The 19,916-nt window shown below is 39.3% G+C and overlaps 2 protein-coding genes across 13 annotated transcripts in view; one reads left to right on the forward strand and one right to left on the reverse strand.

The window, feature by feature from the left end:
• The window catches only part of XRCC4 (X-ray repair cross complementing 4), a 179,107-nt gene extending 169,800 nt beyond the window's left edge, over window positions 1-9,307 (reverse strand). For 7 of the 10 annotated variants that reach the window (XR_002433616.1, XR_002433618.1, XR_002433617.1 and 4 more), the window contains exon 1: window positions 9,224-9,306. The gene's annotated coding sequence lies outside the window, so the exon portion shown is untranslated. Of the gene's footprint in view, window positions 1-3,627; window positions 9,147-9,170 lie in introns of those variants that run through there. The other 3 variants (XM_021381397.1, XM_021381401.1, XM_021381402.1) reach the window with 3 other exon arrangements.
• Window positions 9,344-19,916, forward strand: part of TMEM167A (transmembrane protein 167A) — a 49,335-nt gene continuing 38,762 nt past the window's right edge. For all 3 annotated transcript variants that reach the window (XM_021381406.1, XM_021381405.1, XM_021381407.1), the window contains exon 1: window positions 9,344-9,456. In XM_021381406.1, the coding sequence (XP_021237081.1) occupies window positions 9,454-9,456 (3 nt within the window). In that variant the 5' untranslated portion in view covers window positions 9,344-9,453. The remainder of the gene's footprint in view (window positions 9,457-19,916) is intronic.

The following is a 19,916-nucleotide window of genomic DNA, read 5'->3' on the forward strand; positions in this document are numbered from 1 at the left end:
GTTCCTCAAGGACCCAGCTGCAGAAGCAAGGCTCACATGGCTAGCATTTACACTCCTTCTTTCCCACTGTTCTGTGGCAGACACAAAAGTATTGGAAACATGCACATATTTCGTGTGTAATTGTTAAAAAAAGCAGTTCTTTAGTTTGTCAGACTCCATAGGCCAATAGGATACACAGGATTTGCCACAAAAGATCTGGAATCTACGATAAGGAACAACACTTGTCAGACTTATTTACTGCAGTCACCAGCTGAAAAATGAGGAGAAACAGAAGGAAGCAGACAGTCAACAACCTTTATAGTAGGAGTCTTACTAACATGCTTTGATCTTAACTGTAGCCTGGAGACAAAGCCCACCCTGGTGTCTTTCATCCCCTTGAAGTGTGGAGTATAACCCACCACCAACTCCAGGCTTGCCAATCTTACTTGTAAGCATCTATATTAGGAGACAGTTTAAGCCACAAGCTTAAAAAAAAAAAGGGGGGAGGCCTTAATATCTTTAAATGAATATTCAAGAAGGAAATTATACCAGCTTATACTAGTAAATAATTGAATAGCTTGATAGATTTTGAAAAAGGACAAGCCTTTCTTATTCACATCTCTCCAGGAGTTCTTCCCAAACCTAACAGTTCAGTGTGTTCACCATCAAAATTCAACCTCACCAAATCCATAAACCAAAAATATCTGAGGTTTCTTTAGATAAATCAGGATACACTGACTGGATGTTACCAAGCTGTAGGAAAATAAAACGCAATCTCACAATTGAAATTTTTTTCACTGAATATTAAGTACCTCAGTATTAAATTACTGAACAGCACGTACAGAACTGAGCGAGGATCGAAGAATAAGACCAGACCAGATTCAAGTGGGGAAATCTGGAACGGAGAGCCAGCAGGCATGCCTGAGAGACTCAGACCAGGTTCTCTACCTCTGTTGCCTCTGGGAGATGCAACTTAACAAATATTTCCTAACTCCTACTTCGGCAGCATGTCCGCCTGGCTTTCAAAGGTCCTATAATAGCCAAGGGTGGCAGGAAGCCATACCTGTTTTGCCTTCCCTTGAAAATTGCAACCCTAAGCTATTTATTAAGAAAGAAAACTCATTTTCACAAAACAAGAAAAAACCACTTAAATATACAATAATTCCTTCACAATCAATCTGAAAAGGCAGAATTCAAGTTACATATTTTTCAAATAGAAAAAGGAAAAAAGTCTGTATAATTTTATCACGCACAACTTTTCAGCCTGGTGATAATGCTGTATAAAATCAATAAGAACAGAAAGCCAGGAATTCCTGGCATCTTAGTCAAATTTCCAAAACCCTCCCTGCAGATTTCAGTAACTTCGTATTATCCATTTGAGAAAAGTGAAGCTGAAGGAAAAAGAAAAAAAAAGCATGCTTTAACTGCCTTTGCCTATCCAAAAATACTCAGATACATGTGTCTTTTTGATGTATGTTTGGATAACATGGTAGACTGGTTGAGATATCATCTGTTTTCCAAAACACTGCCTTCTCTTGGACTAAGAATTATCAAGATATCCAACACAGAAAACAAATATGTCCTACAGACTTCCTTTGTTCTCTATTCTTTAGTCCCTGTGTACACTTTCTATTATAATCCCACTCAGTGTGACATGTTTCTGTAAATGCTTGACTTAATATCACCGAGCAATGGATTTCACTAGATGGTTTTACTTATTTATTACTTCAAGTAAAAGAAATTCAGTGTTATTGAATCCATAGCTGCTCCACTGGCAAGAGTAACAAATCTGAATAAAGGATTAACAAAAAAAAGAAAGCACATCCACATTTCTGTATTTGAGTAAGATTTCTGAAGAGTTTTGAAAAATTAAGCCAGTAACCTGGAAATACAAGTTGCACCAAATGTAACCACTTGAGTGGAGTATAAAAAGCAGGTGTAAATAAGAAGGCTTACACAGCATACTCTCCTCCCACTTCGACACTCAAGACTTCCCAAAGAGATGGATTATTTTAATTTCACGTCCCTGTCAAATTAGTACTGAAAAATAGACCTGGACTCTAAATCGCTTTATCTTGCTAAACACTTTCCTAAGGCATTCTCTTTGAAGAAAATTTCTGCATTACTCTGTATTCACCTAACTGAAGTTTTATTATGTTTTCCTTCCCATTTTCTATTTATCAGCTGGAATAAGAAACATTGATCTCCATGAAAACAGAAAGCTCACACTACTTCAATTTATTAATTTAAACATTATAATTCATTTTGCTTTGTACGGCTCCCTCATAAAAATAATTCACAAGACATTTTCAGTGAACTTTCAGTGCACTTAAAACTTCAATTTTGCAGCTCTTTATTCAGCCATAGTAATCACTTTTTATTGAAAACAAATGTCTTTTGGGTCAGATTAGGTTGAGCAATCAAAGGTAAAGCTGAGGCAAAGAGGCATCAATCCATACTGAACATTGATTTCAACTTTTTCCACAGATGGGTACAGGTTCAACTTAGGTTCTGTAATCCGCCTTGAATGCCAAGTCATGAGATTCAACACAGTAACGTGACATCATGCCCTACAATATAACACTTTCAAAAGAGGTAAAAAAAAAAGCACACACAAAAAAGCTCATCACCAGGGTTAGCTTAAGTTTTGTGATAATGCACGTTGGACAAACCAAAATGAGGGTGAAATGCCAGTATTCTATTACGGGAGGGGTCCTTTGCACAGGTCCTACAACCACAAATCTGAGAGCAAATGAGAAGCTTTCTTTTAAAAAAAAAAAAAACACTTCCACTAAACTGATAACAGATTTTCTGGCTATTGACTTTACATTCCAAAAGAAATCTCACCACTACTAGCAAGTGTTCTGTCTGTAATGTCTACAAATAGAATTTAGAAAGGAACAAGGACATAAGGAGCTTCAAAAGAGTAATACTTTTGTTAGGTCTTCTGAATAAAAATATAAATCTTTTTATTAGTGTCATGGTTTTATGATTTTTGTTATTAGTGTGCCACATCATAACATCATGCAGTGCACTGGGAGTTAAAGAGTTAATGCACCAGTTGGACTGTTGATATTTCCAGGTACCCAGTTCTCAGAAGAGAAGAACTACACCTCCCAGAAGACTTTCACGTTTCCATTTTCCATTTAGAAGGAAAGATAAAACTGCTCACAAGTCAGTCCTCCTCCTTTTACTGCTTGTCTCTGCAGTGTATGCTCCCTAGCCATCTCGCCTTCAGCATTAGAGTAAGGTCTTCAGTTTTGGACACTCTCTCTCTCTGTCTTATTTTATTTGAATTATTAACTTCAATTCCAATTATATTGTATTATGTTGTGTTATCTTGCATTCCACTATCATATTTAGTAAATTAGTTTTCTCCCTTAGCTCATTGCCACTGTTTTGTTTTAGGCCCATCTCCTTACCTTTTCCCCTTTTCCCCCTTCCCCCTCTCCCAGGGCATGGGTCCATGGGTCCCCTCAATTAGTCACGGAACTAGGCCAAACTGGATTGTAAACCAACATCAACGTAGATATCAACACATTGCTTATCTTAGTAGTTTTCTTAACACTTTTGCACAGCAATGTTTTTTTCTTACCGTGGGTCAGGCAAAAGAAAAAAGAAAAAGCAATCAAAAAATTAAACTCTTACCTAAGGCACTCAGTGTCAGGCACGGAGTCAATCTGAGGAAGCACGCTCTTCAATGCTAGTTTTCCCTCACAGCTACTAAGGAATGGACTGTAGTGAAGAAAAACTTGCAGACTAATATGAGGACACAGCAGGGGCATACCACTAGAAAAACGCTATGAGACTTGAACTTAGAGAGCAATTATGTACTCATTAAGAATATATAGCACAGAAGTACTTTGATATTTCACCAGTTAAATGCAGTTTTGAAATCTTAAGAGTGCAAATTACTACAAGAAATATATGTGGAGCATCAGTATGCAAGTCTCAAAAGTGTTGCTTTAAGACATTAAGTCATTGCATTCTCACATAACTTACATCAATTCTTATGGAATTATGATAAAAATTATCAGAGGGGAAAACACAAGTAGAAAATATTTTAGAAATAACTTTAAAAATACACTTCCCTCCATGTTGGGTCACATTTCACCTTCATGTGGCTGGGCTTTCTGTTTCCCAACTACGAAAGTTAGCCAAAACCCCTAGGACATATCAGCACCCTAAGTCATCCAAGGTGTCCAAACTTTTGGCTTGCCCAGGCCACACTGAGTGAAGAGGAATTGTTTTGAGCTGCATATACAAAAGTTACTTCAAAAGTAATGCCTCCTATTTGTCAAACAGCAACTAAATATAATGGGATATTGGTGGAACAGTTCAACCTCTACTGAGAAACCACCAACAACTGCCTTTGATGTCACAGGCCAGCATCATAGAATAGAGGCATTATTTTCAGAGCTGCCCTCATAAAATACACAATATCATCAATATATAAGTAACAAAATAATCTTAATTTTTAATGTTTTTATTAAAACATTTAAAAAAGGAGAACAACAAAACCATAAAACAAGTGGGATGTTTGACCTTGCTTTTCTGAAACAAACGCATCACCCTGGTTTGATGGCCATGGTTGCAAACCTTAGTGAGGTCTCTAAGTGTTCAAAAGATTTTTGATGACATTTTACTCTTCCCATGCTTCAACTATTTTCAAGGATCTTCACACATGTGCATATTGCCAAAAAGCTATAACATGAATAACGTGTGGTTCTGAAGGGAAGAATATTTATCTCTGATAAGAGAGGTCATATAGGAGTGCAGTAAAGAGACATGATCAGATTTTTCAGTTGAATATCGGATTGTAACTCAATACACTCCTTTTGAAAATTTGCAGGTAAATAAAATATCAACTAAAAATGGTGTCATAAACAATTTTTTTTTTTCAAACCCATGCTCTGGTTTCAGACAATGCAGCATCATTTGCACACTGATGTTTGGTTGTTGTGAGAGATGGGTGCCAGCCAGGTCGTGGGTTGGACGGGCCTGCCCTAAATTAAACAGTGAACAAATACAATGAATCTCAACTAACTTACTCAAGCATAGGAAAACTCAGCCCTTTGCACAGAAGAATTAAAGCAAACAATTTCAACAGTTCCAGTACAGCTTTAGATCCAGTATCCCCACTGCTTTTTCCTCTCCTCTAAAAGTTACTTATTTTGCATTATCTAGTACCAAAATCATAATACGAATAAATATGAGTTTAGAGTACACACTAAAAGGTTCCTCCAAGAAGGGAAATAAGTATCTACTTATAGCATAGCCAAGGTTAATAAAACAAATTTCCTGAGACAAGACAAGATCCAAGAAACATCATAAATTGTAAAGCACCATTTTCATCTATGTACTTCCCTCATCAACACAGGAAAAACCAAACAAAAAACCCAACAAACTCTCTAATGGTGCCGGCAGGAAACTAAGGCAGGTAACCAATGTGATATCTACTACACACAAAAGAAACACTAGTTCCTTGTAGTTCCTTGTCTCTTATTTTCAAAAATAATTATCCTCTACAATAACGAAACCTACCTTTCACCAAAAGTAACTTATGTAACGCCTACGGCCACTGTCTGCTGAATTTAACATTAGGTTTCACAGCTTGTGAAATTTTACATAAGCCCACATAATACACTTTGCTGCCTCCAACCACTATCTAAGCTTCCGTCACTTGCTCAGTCAACACAAATCTCTCCTGAGGTTTTTGTGAAGTTTCTACCATAAGATTGACACAGCTGACAGCATTTGGAAAGCCCCACGGTCCCTCTTTCCTTTCCAGCTACTGTGCTGAGAAGGGTGGCCTCTAAGATCCTTTTGTAGACCTGTAAACAAACAATCCCTTTCATAATCATTTGACTCATCTGTAAAAACAAATGCAGCCTGTGATAGGATATACAGCCTCGCTCTTCTCTAATTCCATTAATTTTTCCATCCCAAGATAGCAAGTAATTTGGCTGATGTCTAGATCAAGAGCACAAAAGTTCTCAGTCTTTGCACTCTTAAAATCACATAAGATCAGTATCCTTTTTCACTTATTCTACAGTCTCTGCTCTATCTGTCTGCTCTGTTAGAGGAAAGCCCTTCCAACAAGACCTGCCTCAAAACTCACCTAGAAGTCTGCAAAGCAGATGTAGACTTGTTTTTGTTACTCCAACGATTTTCCAAATTCTGTAAATTTGATGGTACTTAATGAAATAATATTTCATGTGATTACTAGTCTGTCTCAGACCAGGGGCTCCTAGACACACACATAATAAAATTATTTTTCAACTTGGAACATTTCCTGTAAGATTTACCATTTACATTTATCAGTTCTGACTGGGCTAGATTAGACAAGGACAGTAATTTGTTTAGTGGTTCTCTTCTTAATTTTACCTTAGCTTGTGTCAACATGATACCATATATCCTTCAGTATTTTTTTTATGTCTTGGCTTCAGAGGAGAACAGTCCTTCTACCCAACACCAAGTTTCTACGCTAGTAATCTTCTCGTTCAGAGGGACGTTCCACCACCTTTTCTTTTCTCATCTTATTTACAGCAACAGAGGAAGTGGCAAAGACTAGCATCCACAAAGACACCCTGAGTACAATTTGCAGGAGCTGAATGACACTATTTCTGAATTTAGGAAAGGGACACAGCTCAAGTCAGAAGATGGACCGAGGTCAATCAGAGCAAAACATACCTTTTGTTGCAAAAATGTTTACTTCGTGGACCACTTGGTTTAGAAATAGTATTCTACAGCAACTTCCTAAATAGTATTCTCTGTTTTTCAGTGAAGCTAGTCCAGATAAAAATTAAAATGTGTATGCATATTATTTTACATTTTCCCTGCAATAAGAATAAGCGCTACAAATTGTTCTGCCAAATAAAACAGTGAAGAAATCACAGCTGCATCCTATTAAGGTTAATGACAAATTACTTTTTGATATCTTGAAAACTTCACCCTAAATTCTTTATAATTCCTCCTGCTCCTCAAGGGCACATGGTACTTTATCTGGTGCTACAATCTAACATCTTGGACACATTCTTCACTTAAACTCATAGGCAACAAGACATAAGGATCAAAATTCCTTATCTGTGAGCGGCACCAAAAAATATCTGCAAAACTAGTCAATTTTCATAGACAGTATCAACCTTGCTATCTCAGCCACCTGTAGCTGGTTTACCATGAAAATATATTGATTAGGAGAAAAAATACAAGGAAAACTGGAATATATCCATTTGAAATTGTATCCATTTTAATCAATACCCCTCTATGTTGCATATCATTATCCTAAAGAACACTGCCATGCTTGACGTGCTGTCTTTCGAATGATAACAGCAAGGTTCCCACAAAGAGATAATAAATATCAACTAGCATTTTTCATCACAACAGCAAAACTTATGGATGAAAGCATTCTTCTACAGCACATAATCAATGAAAATTCTACTCCAAGTAGAAGTGATGGAATCTTCACCCAAAAATGAAATCGTTAGGGTAAACAAAAAGTGTTTTAAGAAGATCTGCAATGGAGTTCACGTACAAGTTTACTATAAGATATCGAAGTAGATAACACTATATTAGAAAAAAAAACAAAAACACTACCATAAAGAGCACACCTGCGAACAGAAGTACTGAGCTAGATAAATCTAGATGACCACCTGGAAGCAGGCCTGACTATACCACAAGTAACAACTAAGCACTGCAGTCTCCTCTACAGAGGAGTAATGTTACCATTTCAGTAACTAATTCACATTGAGGAACCAGAAGTGCAACCAAACAGGAAAACCGAACCTCTTTTCTTTTTCTAATACAGAAACACAAAAGTTCAAAAGTATTATTGTTCCTAAAATTTAGGGTTTGGGTAGCTGTCAGAGGTTTAACTGTTTATTGCTTATACCTTTAACTCCTTCTACTTAGTTAGAATTCAGTAAATGTGAAAAATCAAACACACTAGTATCAGGTTACACTAAATAGTAAGGCTCCTTTTAGAACTTTCTGCATTTTAGCACGTTGCCCAGAATGGTGGTGGAAACTCTATCCCTGGAGACACTCAAGGCCAGGCTAGACAGGGGTCTGAGCACCCTTATCTAGCTGTAAATGTCACTGTTCAGTGCTGGGGAGCTGGACTAGATGATCTTTAAAGGTCCCTTCCAACTCAAAAGATTCTATAGCTCAAAATAGTAGTTATCTAAGCTGCTACTGCAGATCAACTTGTTCTTCCACTGCATATGTTTCTTCCAGTAGGCTTTAAGCACTTCAATGGAATAACACCTTGATTCCATTACAGAACCATGTTCTGTACAAATGACCCTATTATCTACAGCGACTTCATAGAATCACAGGAGTTTGGAGGTCCCTGGATCTCTGGAGACCATCCAGTCCAACCCTCCTGCTAAAGCAGGTTCCCTAGAATAGATCACATGATTGTTCATAGACATTCAGAAGTTGGTTGTGACAGCAACACCTAAGCACATTACTGCAAACGCAAAACAGCCACAGCAAGGTTCTTCCACACAACTTGTCACAACACATGTAGCCTTGGCTTTACTGAAATCCCTGCCAGGCCCAAATGTAAATCCTCAAAGTAAAGAAAAATAAAAATGAAGGAACAAAGCAGCCAAAACCAACTAGCGAGAAGCAGGGAAGAAAAAGCACAGCCTTGGTTTAAACTGCAAATGCCACCTTATTTTCACAGTGAGCCAAAACAAAGTGCGCGCCTTTTGAATGGCACAATGGCAGGGCTAAAACTTTCTAAGTCAGCCACCGAATATGGAAATCACTCCAGATTTTAACAGGCTTCCCTCACAGACAATGAAATTACAGTAGCAATATGAGTTATTAGGCTCTTTTAATCTGGTGAGGTCTTTAGTTATAGAAAATGTGGTGCAGTCATGACAACAGAGTGCAGTGCTTGGGTAAAGGCAATATCAACATGATTCTTTGACCCAAGTACAACACAATAAGCTTTCACCAGGACAGAAGAAGGGAAAAGAGCAAATCCAGAGAGGCACTGCCCACCTCATGCTGCTCACAGTGGGCAGCACACCTGGCTACCCCCTGAGGAAAACACCTCAGGGAAAGCACCTGAGGCACATTCCACTGACGCTCAAAGCAGAGGAACGCCAGCTCGACAAGTACAACAAGCAACAACAGCTAACCCCCTCCCCGCAGTGCCACCACCGAAACGACAAACGTACGCCCAGTACCAGACCCCACCACCGGGCGCAGAGGGGCGGAGCACCGCACTCACCCCCTTCCGTCCACCCGCGCCACAGCCGCACGCCGCTTCCGCCCTCACGAAATGGCCGCCCCGCCGCCGAGCAGCAGCCAATCAGCGGAGCGAGCTGCCCCTCCGCCCCGCCCCCACAGGGCATTCTCCGCCAATGAGAGCGATATTCCCCTCCTCGCCCCGTCCCTGAACGGTGCTGGTGTTTCTCCCCGCACCCGCCGGAAGTGTGATGTGGCCGTGAGCGCGTCGCCATGGTAAGCGCGGGGCGGCGGGCGGGAGGTGCCGGGTTCGTGGAGTTTCTCCGGCACCGAGCCCTTTCTACCCGCTCTGAGCCCTCTTCTGAGGGGATGACGCTTTCACTTCTCTCCAGGGGGTCTGAGCCTGCGAGTTCAACCGCTTGTGGGGACGGAGGGGTCTAAGTACTCCTTTGACAGCAGGCCTGTAGTAGTGGCCCGCACTACCGCGCCCCGCCGAACGTGTTGGCCGTTTGTAGCGCCTCGCCCAGTTTCCCTGGGGCATGGGTCTGTGCTGTGCCTGTTGGGCTTGCATCAGGGTAGCGTTTCTGTCTTCTCGCCCTGCCCTGTTAGGAGCACGTTGTTTTTGCAGCATACGCGTGTTTTGCAGTTGGAGCAGCAGGCCACGTTCTGACACTGGCTCCTGTCGTTTTTCATGAGTAGCGTTGGATGCCAACTGACATTGGGTGCTTGTGTCCATTTGCTTAACGAGAAACTGCAGGTGACATACATGGAGTTGACCTAGAAGCCTGTTAAAACTGCCGTTCAAACTTTTTATGGTGTCTTTGTTGTCTCTGTTTTGTTTGGTTTTTTTTCAGCCTGAGAATATAAGCAAAGGATTTGTGTTTGGATTAAGCTTTTAATCTTTGTCAAATAAGATGCAGAGCTTTAGATATGTGTCATGAGTACAAGATTTGAATATTAAAAGAAAGAGCAAAGGAATAGCTCAGAAAATAAAGTCTTACCCTGTACAGTTAAAGGTTTGTTCATAGTTTTTATTTCAACCCACAATTCATTTTAAGATTAGCATTTTCAGAATGTTTTGACCTGGTTGCTCATCAGCATTGATGTATATACTGTGCAACTTCCACTGAATCTTTTGGTAATTCTCACATATTTATTAAAAGGTTAGTATCTCTTGAACTTTATGGCATGGTTCAAGAAAAGTTCCTAGATTTGAGATCTTGTCACCAAAAGGAAAATGCAGGAATTGGTTTGCTTCAGCATTCTTTAGCAGATATTTTAGATGAACCTGTGCTAAGCAAGTGCCAGGGAAGGCTATGGAGCAGATTGGCTTCAGTGAGATCACATGGTATGTGCAGGGGGCATCAGGCCCTGCCAGCATGGGTTCGTGAAAGGCAGATCCTGCTTGGCCAAAGTCATCTCCTGTGACTGAGTGATCGGCCTGATGGATGAGGGAAAGGCTGTTGATGTGGTCTACCTAGACTTCTGCAAAGCCTTTGACACTGTCTCCCGCAGTATACTCCTGGAGAAAGTGGCAGCCCATGGCTTGGACAGGTACATTCTTTGCTGGGTAAGGAGCTGACTGGATGGCCTGGTACAGAGAGTGGTGGTGAATGGAGTTAAATCCAGCTGGCAACTGGTCATGAGTAGTGTTCCCTAGGGGTCTGTATTGGATCCTGTCTGGTTCAGTATCTTTATTGATGATCTGTACGAGGGGATTGAGTGCACCCTCAGTAAGTTTCCAGATAACACCAAGTTGGGAGGAAGTGTTGATCTGCCTGGGAGTAGGAACACTCTGCAGAGGGATCTGGGCAGGCTGGATTGCTGTGCTGGGGCTGATAGGGTGTAGTTCAAGAGGCCAAGTTCTGGGTCCTGTACTTTGGTCACAACAACTCCAGGCACTGCTACAGTTTTGAGGGAGAGTGGCTGGAAGGCTGTGCGGAAGAAACATACCTGGGGTGTTGGTTGTAGCTTGGCTGAACATGAGCCAGCAGTGTGCCCAAGTGGCCAAGAAGGCCAATGGCATCCTGGCTTGTATCAGAAATAGTGTTGCCAGCCAGAGAAAGTAAGTGAGGCTGTACCTTGAGTACTGTGTTCAGTTTTGGGCCCCTCACTACTAGAAAGACATGGAGTCACTGGAGTGTATGCAGAGAAGGGCAGGGAAGCTGATGAGGGGCCTGGAGCACAAGTCTTACGGGGAACAGCTGAGGGAATTAGCATTATTTAGTCTGGAGAACATGGGGCTCAGGGGAGTCTTTATTGGTCCCTACAGCTGCCTGAAAGGACATTGTGGCTAGGTAGAGGTCTGCCTCTTCTCCCATTTAACTAGCTATAGGACTAGAGGGAATGGCATCAAGTTGTCCCCAGGAAAAATCTCTTCTTCTGAAGAGTGGTCATGCGCTGGAATGGTCTGCCCAGGGAAGTGGTTGAGTCAGCATCCCTGGCTCTGTTCAAGAAACACGTAGGTGTTGTACTGAGGGACGTAGTTTAGTGGGAAATACTAGTGAGAGGTGGACAGTTGGACTGAATGATCTTGAGTTCTTTTCCAGCCTTGGTGATTCTGCGATTCTAAACCATGTGTCCAAGCAGTGTCCAGAGGGCTCTCATGATAAGAGGCATAAATTGTCTTAGAATATCTAAAATACACATACAGAAAATATGGCAGGTGAGGGTAAAGAGACGAGTGAAGTCGTTACCTCTAATCAATGCCTTTAAAAGGTAGATGTTACAGAAGTACATCACCACCTTGCTGTTACCACAGCACTTCAAAGGAGACTGTAGAAAAAATACAAGAGAAACTGGATGATCAGTGAGGTACTTTACATTGGTCAGTTTAGCATTTAAATGTAGTATTACGACTTATATCTAGCAAAAAGGTGATGGCATGCATATGGATTCTTCAAGCTTTTTTTCCCACTGTCTACATTATTTTTGATAGATGGGCTGCATTTTTAAAGTAACTTAAAGTAAGCTAGAATTTCTTAATGAGATTGTTTTCATGATTTTATGAGGGTGAAAATAAGTTTCCTCGATCTTTTAGAATTTTAGTTTCCTCAGGGAAATAATAATCCTTGTGGCATATCTAGGACTTCGGATTGTTTCTGATGCTGCTTCTGGTATCATGGCTGAAAAAGTTTACTTTGTGACATTAACAATCATGAACTGTAGTTTATGACATTTTCTTTTGCAGACACAATTGACTGTGGGGTAGGAAACAACTGTGTCTGAATATCATCAAAGGGAAGAGGGTAGAGCTGTGCCACCAGTTTGTTCTCTTTCTTAAAAAAAAAAAAAAAAAAAAAAGAAAATCAAAAACAAGCTGCATCTGTGACAAACTGGTAGCTTTGTAAATTTGATAATTTTTAAAAGGGATGAAGTTCATTGGGAATTATGCTTTTAAGTTTCCATCCTATTGACCCCCAGGCTTTCTTATCACGTAATTAGTTTGTAAGTCCAAATGTATGCTCTGTGAGAGGCCAGCCACTGCCAAATAGAATATATGACTTGTACCTGTCTTTTCCTTTATCTGAAAGCGTAAATTTTTGTACTTGTCTCTGTTTCCTGCCTGTGAGTAACAGTTTTAGTTTCAACTAACTTTGGGAGGGCATGGAAGGTGCCTAGTGAATTAAAAAAAATACTTGAAGGGAGGCAATGTAGTAACACAGCTTCTCAGTTTATGTAGAAGCAGAAAATATACTGTTTACTGGCTTTCACTCATCATTGTGTCGGTTTACCCTGTTTACTTTTGAAAAGCTGTATTTCAGAAAACTCAGCAGTTCTGCTGTTGGAACTGGAACACATGTGTTCTGGTGGTTGGGAAGAGGGTAGAAGCCTGAAGTAATTCCATATTAAAGACGATGAGCGTTTCACTTTCTGAATGGAGGTCTTCAGTTTCTTTTGTAGTAAAAATATGCAACTGCAGCCGAACAACATGAATATGCATTAATGTAATTATGTGTCTGTAAGTGCAATTGGGTGGTGAAGAAAGAATGAGTTGTAGTAAGCGTTATGAAGATGGCTTCTTCCCCTTCCCACTCTGGTTATGACTGACCTCAAATTCCACCTTGTTGCAGAAAATTTAATTTGAAACTTTCCATTAGAACAAACCTTTCGGTCACAACCTTTGTTGCTGTCTTAGGTGACTTTTCTAGAAGGAAGGAAAATTGCTCATGAAAGCTATTCTAAAAACATTACATAGTAAATATTGATCCAAGACGAGCTTTCTAATATAAACACATCAGAATCTAAGGCAGTATTCTATAAGAAAAAAAAGAAAGCTTTCAGAAGTCTTTCGTGTCTGGCACATTGGAAGTCAAAAGCAGGAACTAATCCTGATTCAAATTTTCTATCAGCTTTGTCTTTGTAATGGAATAAAGAAAGATATGATTTAAAAAGATGTCCTAGTTCATCTTAGGCAAATACATGTCTTGTATATGTGTCTTGTATACGTATTGTGAGTTTATTTGGAGCAACAATATGCAATTTTTTGCATGTCTGTTTTATACTACCATCAAGCTTGAAATGTCTTAAAAAAGAAGTAAATAGATTTTCAGGGAGTTTCAGCTGTAGTAACAAAGTTTTCATCTGATGAAGCCTTCAGTGCCCAGCTAATGTGTTTTTTGCTGGTAGTCTGAGGATTTTACTCTTTGGCAGAAGCTGTAATACAGAAGGTGCTAGGACATCATTTGCGCCCGCGCAACAACTGACTTGCATCCCTGCACTCAATACATGTTGACCTCATGCCAGCTCTTACATGCCCCTAACTTTAGGAATAAATGCAGCTAGCTGAGGAAAAATTAAGAATAATCTGTTCTCTGTACGTTTTCTCCTGTCAGAGAAGTGAAAAGTAGAGAGAGGAAAGGAGAAATATGTCAGTGTAGCTAAGTAGGAATTAAGAAGTAAGCTCTTTGCTACTCCATTGTTGATGCCTAGTAGTCTCATACCTTCAATAAATGCACACATTGCTATAGAGTTGGAAATCTGTAATGAATGACTGCTTAAGCAGTCAATATAGATACTTCTGTGTCAGTATATAAGATGTGAAATACATTATCAATATTTTTCTTCTGTGATTGCACAACAGAGGAAACAATTTATTCTGCCATTGTAAGATGCATGTTTTGAATACATCTCTTAACCTGGTTTCTAAATTGCAGGATGTATTGGATCTACTTTAACAAATTTTGCCACGGACTTCAACAGTGAAGGAGTGACAACAATTGAAAGAAACCATTTCCTTGCAGGGTGCCAAACACTTCTTACTAAACATTTTTGATAATGAGTGTATTTTTAAGAAACTTTATCCAGGAAAAACAAGAAAAGTGTTGAGAAGGTCACATTTTTTTTTGTGCAGGCTATTTGAAATTAGTAATGGGCTGATTATCCATTGTATGTTTTCCACTCATGATCCAAATCCTGCTTTTAAAAAAATCACAAAGAAGTAAATGTGACAGTGTAAATTTTTTAATTCATTTCAGCATTTAGCACTGTGCACATCCACTGCAGTAGCTATAGTGCTAATGCAAAGAGCTTGGGGTTCAATCCCTGTGAAAATTTTCAGTTTCAACTTCATAACCTAGGTTTTGAGGTGGAACCAGCTGGCACTTGTCTTAAAGATGTTAAAAAAATCCAAACCATGCTCCTGAACTGCACCACACAAGGGATTTAGTAGATGCAGTAGACCTGCCCAGCAGTGGAGGACATAGAGACTTAGCAGAATTTTTGTGTTTCTTGATTAAGTATGTTTGTTCCTGAAAGAGAAGTAATTATTTCTCATGTTCTAGAGAGATGGTTCTACTGTTAAGGAAAAAATAAATCTAAAGTTATACATTAGTTGTGCCTGGGGAGATTCAGGCTGGATGTTAGGAAAAACTACTTTTCTGAAGGAGTGGTCAGGCGCTGGAATGGGCTGCCCAGGGAGGTGGTTGAGTCACCGTCCCTGGAGGTGTTCAAGAAACGTTTAGACATTGTGTTGAGAGACATGGCCCGGTGAGAACTGTTGGTGATAGGTGGATGGTTGGACTGGATGATCTTGTAGGTCTTTTCCAGCCTTGATGATTCTATGATTCTGCCTAGCAGTTCAAAAACATATATATATATAACATTTCAGGTAAATTGTAGGATACGCCTTTATTTAGCCTTTGGAGAAACAAGTAGCTGCTACCCCATTTTTGAATGCAGCGACTTCTTAGGCTTTCTGTAAGTATGCTCAGCAGTATAATTCAGCTTTGAATTGCTCAGGGTTTCTGTGGAGGTGAGACCTGTTCAGACAAATTAGAGGCATACGTATTTCTTCCTGTGGCAGTGGAGCATATACCTAGCTAATATTTGATTCTTGCTTTTAAGTTTGATGCGATAGTAGAACTTTAATAATCAGACACTTGTAGAAAGAATCTTAGCTATATCCTTGATGTTAAAATACTAAATACAACAAAGCAAAAATATTTTGGTATCTTCCATTTTGAGAGTTTTCAGTTTCTTTTATGTACATCTTCATATTCCTGTTGCAGCTTGTGTTGCAAATCAACTTTTCCCTCACATTATTTGAATGCTGGTTCTAGTAGGGTAGGGATATCATCCAACTCAAAATGTGCTGGCATGTTAAGATTACTCTTGCCTCTTCCATTCACACACTCTTATTGTTTCTTACATTTCTTTTGTAAATGTGAGGCAAACTAAGTAATACGGTGTGCAATTTCAGAAAGGAGAGTTGTCTAGCTTAACAAACTATGCAGCTCAGTTATCAAAAATACAAAGAGAGTACAAGCATAATTTGCCATGCTTCTTCACTGAACAGCAAAAGAAGCCAGAACTGATTATTGGAGAATGTCATTTTCTTTTGTGTGGGTAGTTTTTTCTCCTTCAGTTCAAGTACTCTCTAGAAATCTCTTAGGTACAGATTTTTAGGTCATGAGTGGCAAAAGAGCTACAAGACAAGATTTATTTCCACTTAAAGAGCTCTACTGATTATTGCCTACTCTAGTAATAGTTCCAGAAATTTCCATTATTTCCTTGTTACTCTGAAGAACTTACTTAATTTCAGCATCCATGAATCAGGATGATAGAAATTATTACTTATCAAATGGGGGGGAAACAATGGAAAAAATGGTAAACTGCAAGCTACAATCTTCTTAGAAAAGTCAGAGGAAAAGATGTCTTGAGCTTTTACTGACACATCAGACATAAAAGCTATGTTTGTTGAGTAAATATGTAGACAGTATATCACCCATGTATTGCAGCAACCCCAATAAGAGAAGCTTAGTATTGTAACTTTCACTTTGCTTTTTATTTTTAAGATTTTGGGGGAAATGCTGCGTCTGCTAGCTGTTTTGCACCAAAAATTCAATGCTGAGATTATTGACTAAGTATTGGGGCAAATAGAGAATTCAAGTGAGCCTGCATTTTCAACATTGTCAATTCAAGGTGTCCTATAGACATGAATTTTAATTGTGCTAAAAAAAATAGGTGTGTTAAAGTCAAGAGCTTTTGTGGAGGAGGGCACTTGCATCCTTGTCTTAATTGTGCCGAAGAATTCGTTATATTTTAAGCAGATGTATTAGTCTTCAGTTGGCTGAAAATTGTACCTGCTGGTACCTGTGTGATGTAGTTACCATTTTAATTAGACAACGTATTTCTTCAATAGATGTGTAGGGTAAAGATAGTTTATTATTTTAATTGAGTTGTAGCATATTTTTGTATGGTTGTAAGATAACATATTTTAGATGGAACTGTAAATATTTTTAACAAAAATGTGAATTAGGTGTATATATATATACATATATAAAGAGTACATTAGGTATTCTTTGGAAACCACATGCTGGATGAATGTGAAGTGAACTTAAACACTCCTATTCATGTTGGAGCAACCAGTAACTGCTTAAAAAAAAATAGTATCTAGATTCTTAAGTTCAACTGCATTTTGTCTAAATACCTCTTGCTTAGTTGTTCGGTGTAGTTTTGCCAACAGTAACATCAAATTTAACAGATTTGCAAGTTTTGTATTTTTCTTACAATTCTAATTAGCATGTCTCTTTTAGAAGTGCTTATTTTCTATTCATTTTTATAAGATTACGTTTAGCAGGAGTAGAAAAACAAATAATTATGTGTTTGTTTTAATTTTTAGCAATTGCTTTGGCCTTTAGCTTGGAGTAGTCCTACATGTTTTATTTCCCACTATTTTTTCGAGTTTCATACTCCAAAAAATTGGACTTAAGCTGGGAAAATAAGAATGCCACTGCTTAATGGAAACATAATAAGCATTTTCAGCTCTTTGAGGGCCTCTTCATTCAAAATTTATTTGGATAGATTTTAGCTTTCTGTTATGGCAGTTGAATGGTACCTCTGAGTTAATACTGTTTTAATGTAGGATTTCAATCTTGTAAGTCTTACTTCACCACAGTTTAACTACAGTATGAGCTCTTGCTCACATTTTGATATGAAAGACAGCTAAATGGTCAGATATTAACATTTGTTTCTTTGTTTCCAAAGACTATAATCATCCATCAATTTTATATTATTATTGCAGATGGGAAAGACAACATGAGAAAACTTTAGGAGTATTCACAATTTATTTCTGCGTATTATATTAAATTATTCTCAGATATGGTATCATCAAGGAAGTAATATTGAGGTGTTTAAATTTGAGTTTTGGGGAGGATTTGAAAGAGCCTTTGGGCATTTAGCTCTTAGCATTTAAATCCATGCTCTTAAAGTTCTCAAGACCTGTCATCAAACTTGCTCTTTCAAGTCCTGCTGAATACAATACCTTCTTAGTGCTTTAGGTAATACAATTGTGCTGCATAACTGCCTGTAGAGAGCACACAGGAGAGGGAATTTAAAAAAAATAAAAAAATAGTACTTAAGCGACAAAGAATGTAGCAGCTACTAAGGTGTTTCCATCATATCAGAAATGTTCTAAGTGCAGATATGGAAAGTCCAAGCATATATAACTAAAGCCACAGCTGACATCATTTAAAATCAGTGTAAAATACCAGTGGTGATTCTTTCCTGCATTTACATTCTGAGCTTAGAGAAGATATCTTTTCACCAACATGTGGACAGAATCTAAAAGACAGCATCAGCTTTCCATGTTGAGGAATTTATCTATAACAGCAAATAGGATCTACGTGAAGCCAACCAGCACTGTTTGAAAAATGCTAACCTAGATTAACCAAGTGAACTTCACCCCCTATCTTGCAGCATTTTGCAAATCAATTTGGTATATTAGCACTGTGTCTTTTAAAAGTATTCCAAGTAATGTACAATTCTTATGAGTTTTAATTACATTGGTTCAAGCAGTTGGATGCAAATTGCCCTTTTCTGTAAATTCAGTTGGAGTGTAAGAATTACTTTGAATGGAAAGTGTGAAGCTATTTGCTTCAGAAATAAATTATCATTTTCAGTTTAAAAATGCAGACAAATTCTGAAATATGCGTCTTTGCTTCTAAGTGACCTGCAAATATTTGTGTAATTCAGAGCACGTTTCTGTAGGAAGGCACGTGTAATTGTAATGATGCCCTATGCTGCATATCTGGGGAAACACATGAGAAGTCCAACAAAGAACAATTATGTACTGCTGCTATTGATTGATTAATAACACATTTCATGAGTATACATTTACATTCCCTGCTTGGTATGAAGCAAATGGGACAGTGTGCCCTTCTGCCATGTTGTGCGTCTGAGTGCCCGACAGCACCAGGCTGCTGGGAGCAGCTGCAGCGGGAAGCCTGCAGGAATTCATGGGAACCGGGCATGGAAGCACAGCACTGTGCAATGCTGAGAGCAGCTGTCTGTCCCAGAGGACTGGTCAAATTCATCGTTGACTGGGAGTGTCACATGGCTGGGAGGCAGCCGCTCCTGGATCCAGCCCTGCAGGAGCCAGGAGAACGCCTAGTGTAGGCAACTGAGGACTTTCCTACTGTCTGAAGGTGGCAGGTGCTTGTGTCTAGTCCAAAGGCAAGAGTACGCTGACAATAGTAAGCAGCATTTTCTCCATTGTACGTAATATGTCCATGACTTAAAATGCTGTGGCTAAGTGATTCAGCCGGCTAAGCTAAAATAGTAAACCACACACGATGATTAGGCTAATGCCTTGGCTAGGGAGAAAAGCAGGTAGATGCACCTTGAGGACCAAAGGGTTGTCCTTAGGTACTGACTCGCTGCTTGGCTTGTGCATTGTCCCCTCTGTGCTCTCTCTTGTTGCAGAAGCTTGCTTGTCAGCTGCTGCATATAGTTGCCATGTATTGTTTGCCTTTCTCCACTGCCTGACGCATCTCTCTGCATTCTAATAATCATCACATTTACCTTGTTTAGGTTTTTTTTTTTGGTCCCCCAGGCTGTTATCATAGAATATGAGAACTGAGAGCATTGGCTTGAGTGTTTATTCCTGTACAAAGGCAGCTGATGCAAGATATATCCTGCTTCAGACAGAAGTAAATGGGAGAGTTGCATCCCCCTTTATGAGCCAGCTTACCTTGCCCTTGGGGACATGCCATATCAAGGTGCTGAAATTGGTCCTTCGGGCTGCAGAGATAGGTCAAGGAGGAGCTGAACAACTCTCTGTGTGCTGTTCCCCCGTAACAGGCAGCTCTGCACTCAAGGGTTGCCTGCTGCATGCTGTTAGCTGAAACATTCTCTTTGTTTTGTGTATCTAGCCCTGTGTAGTGCATGTATTCAGACTGGCAGCTCTATGCACATTCCAGTGTTGTCTCATGTGATTCACAGACTTCTCCATAAGC

Source organism: Numida meleagris, chromosome Z (assembly GCF_002078875.1).
Source record: "Numida meleagris isolate 19003 breed g44 Domestic line chromosome Z, NumMel1.0, whole genome shotgun sequence".
Classification (NCBI taxonomy): domain Eukaryota; kingdom Metazoa; phylum Chordata; class Aves; order Galliformes; family Numididae; genus Numida; species Numida meleagris.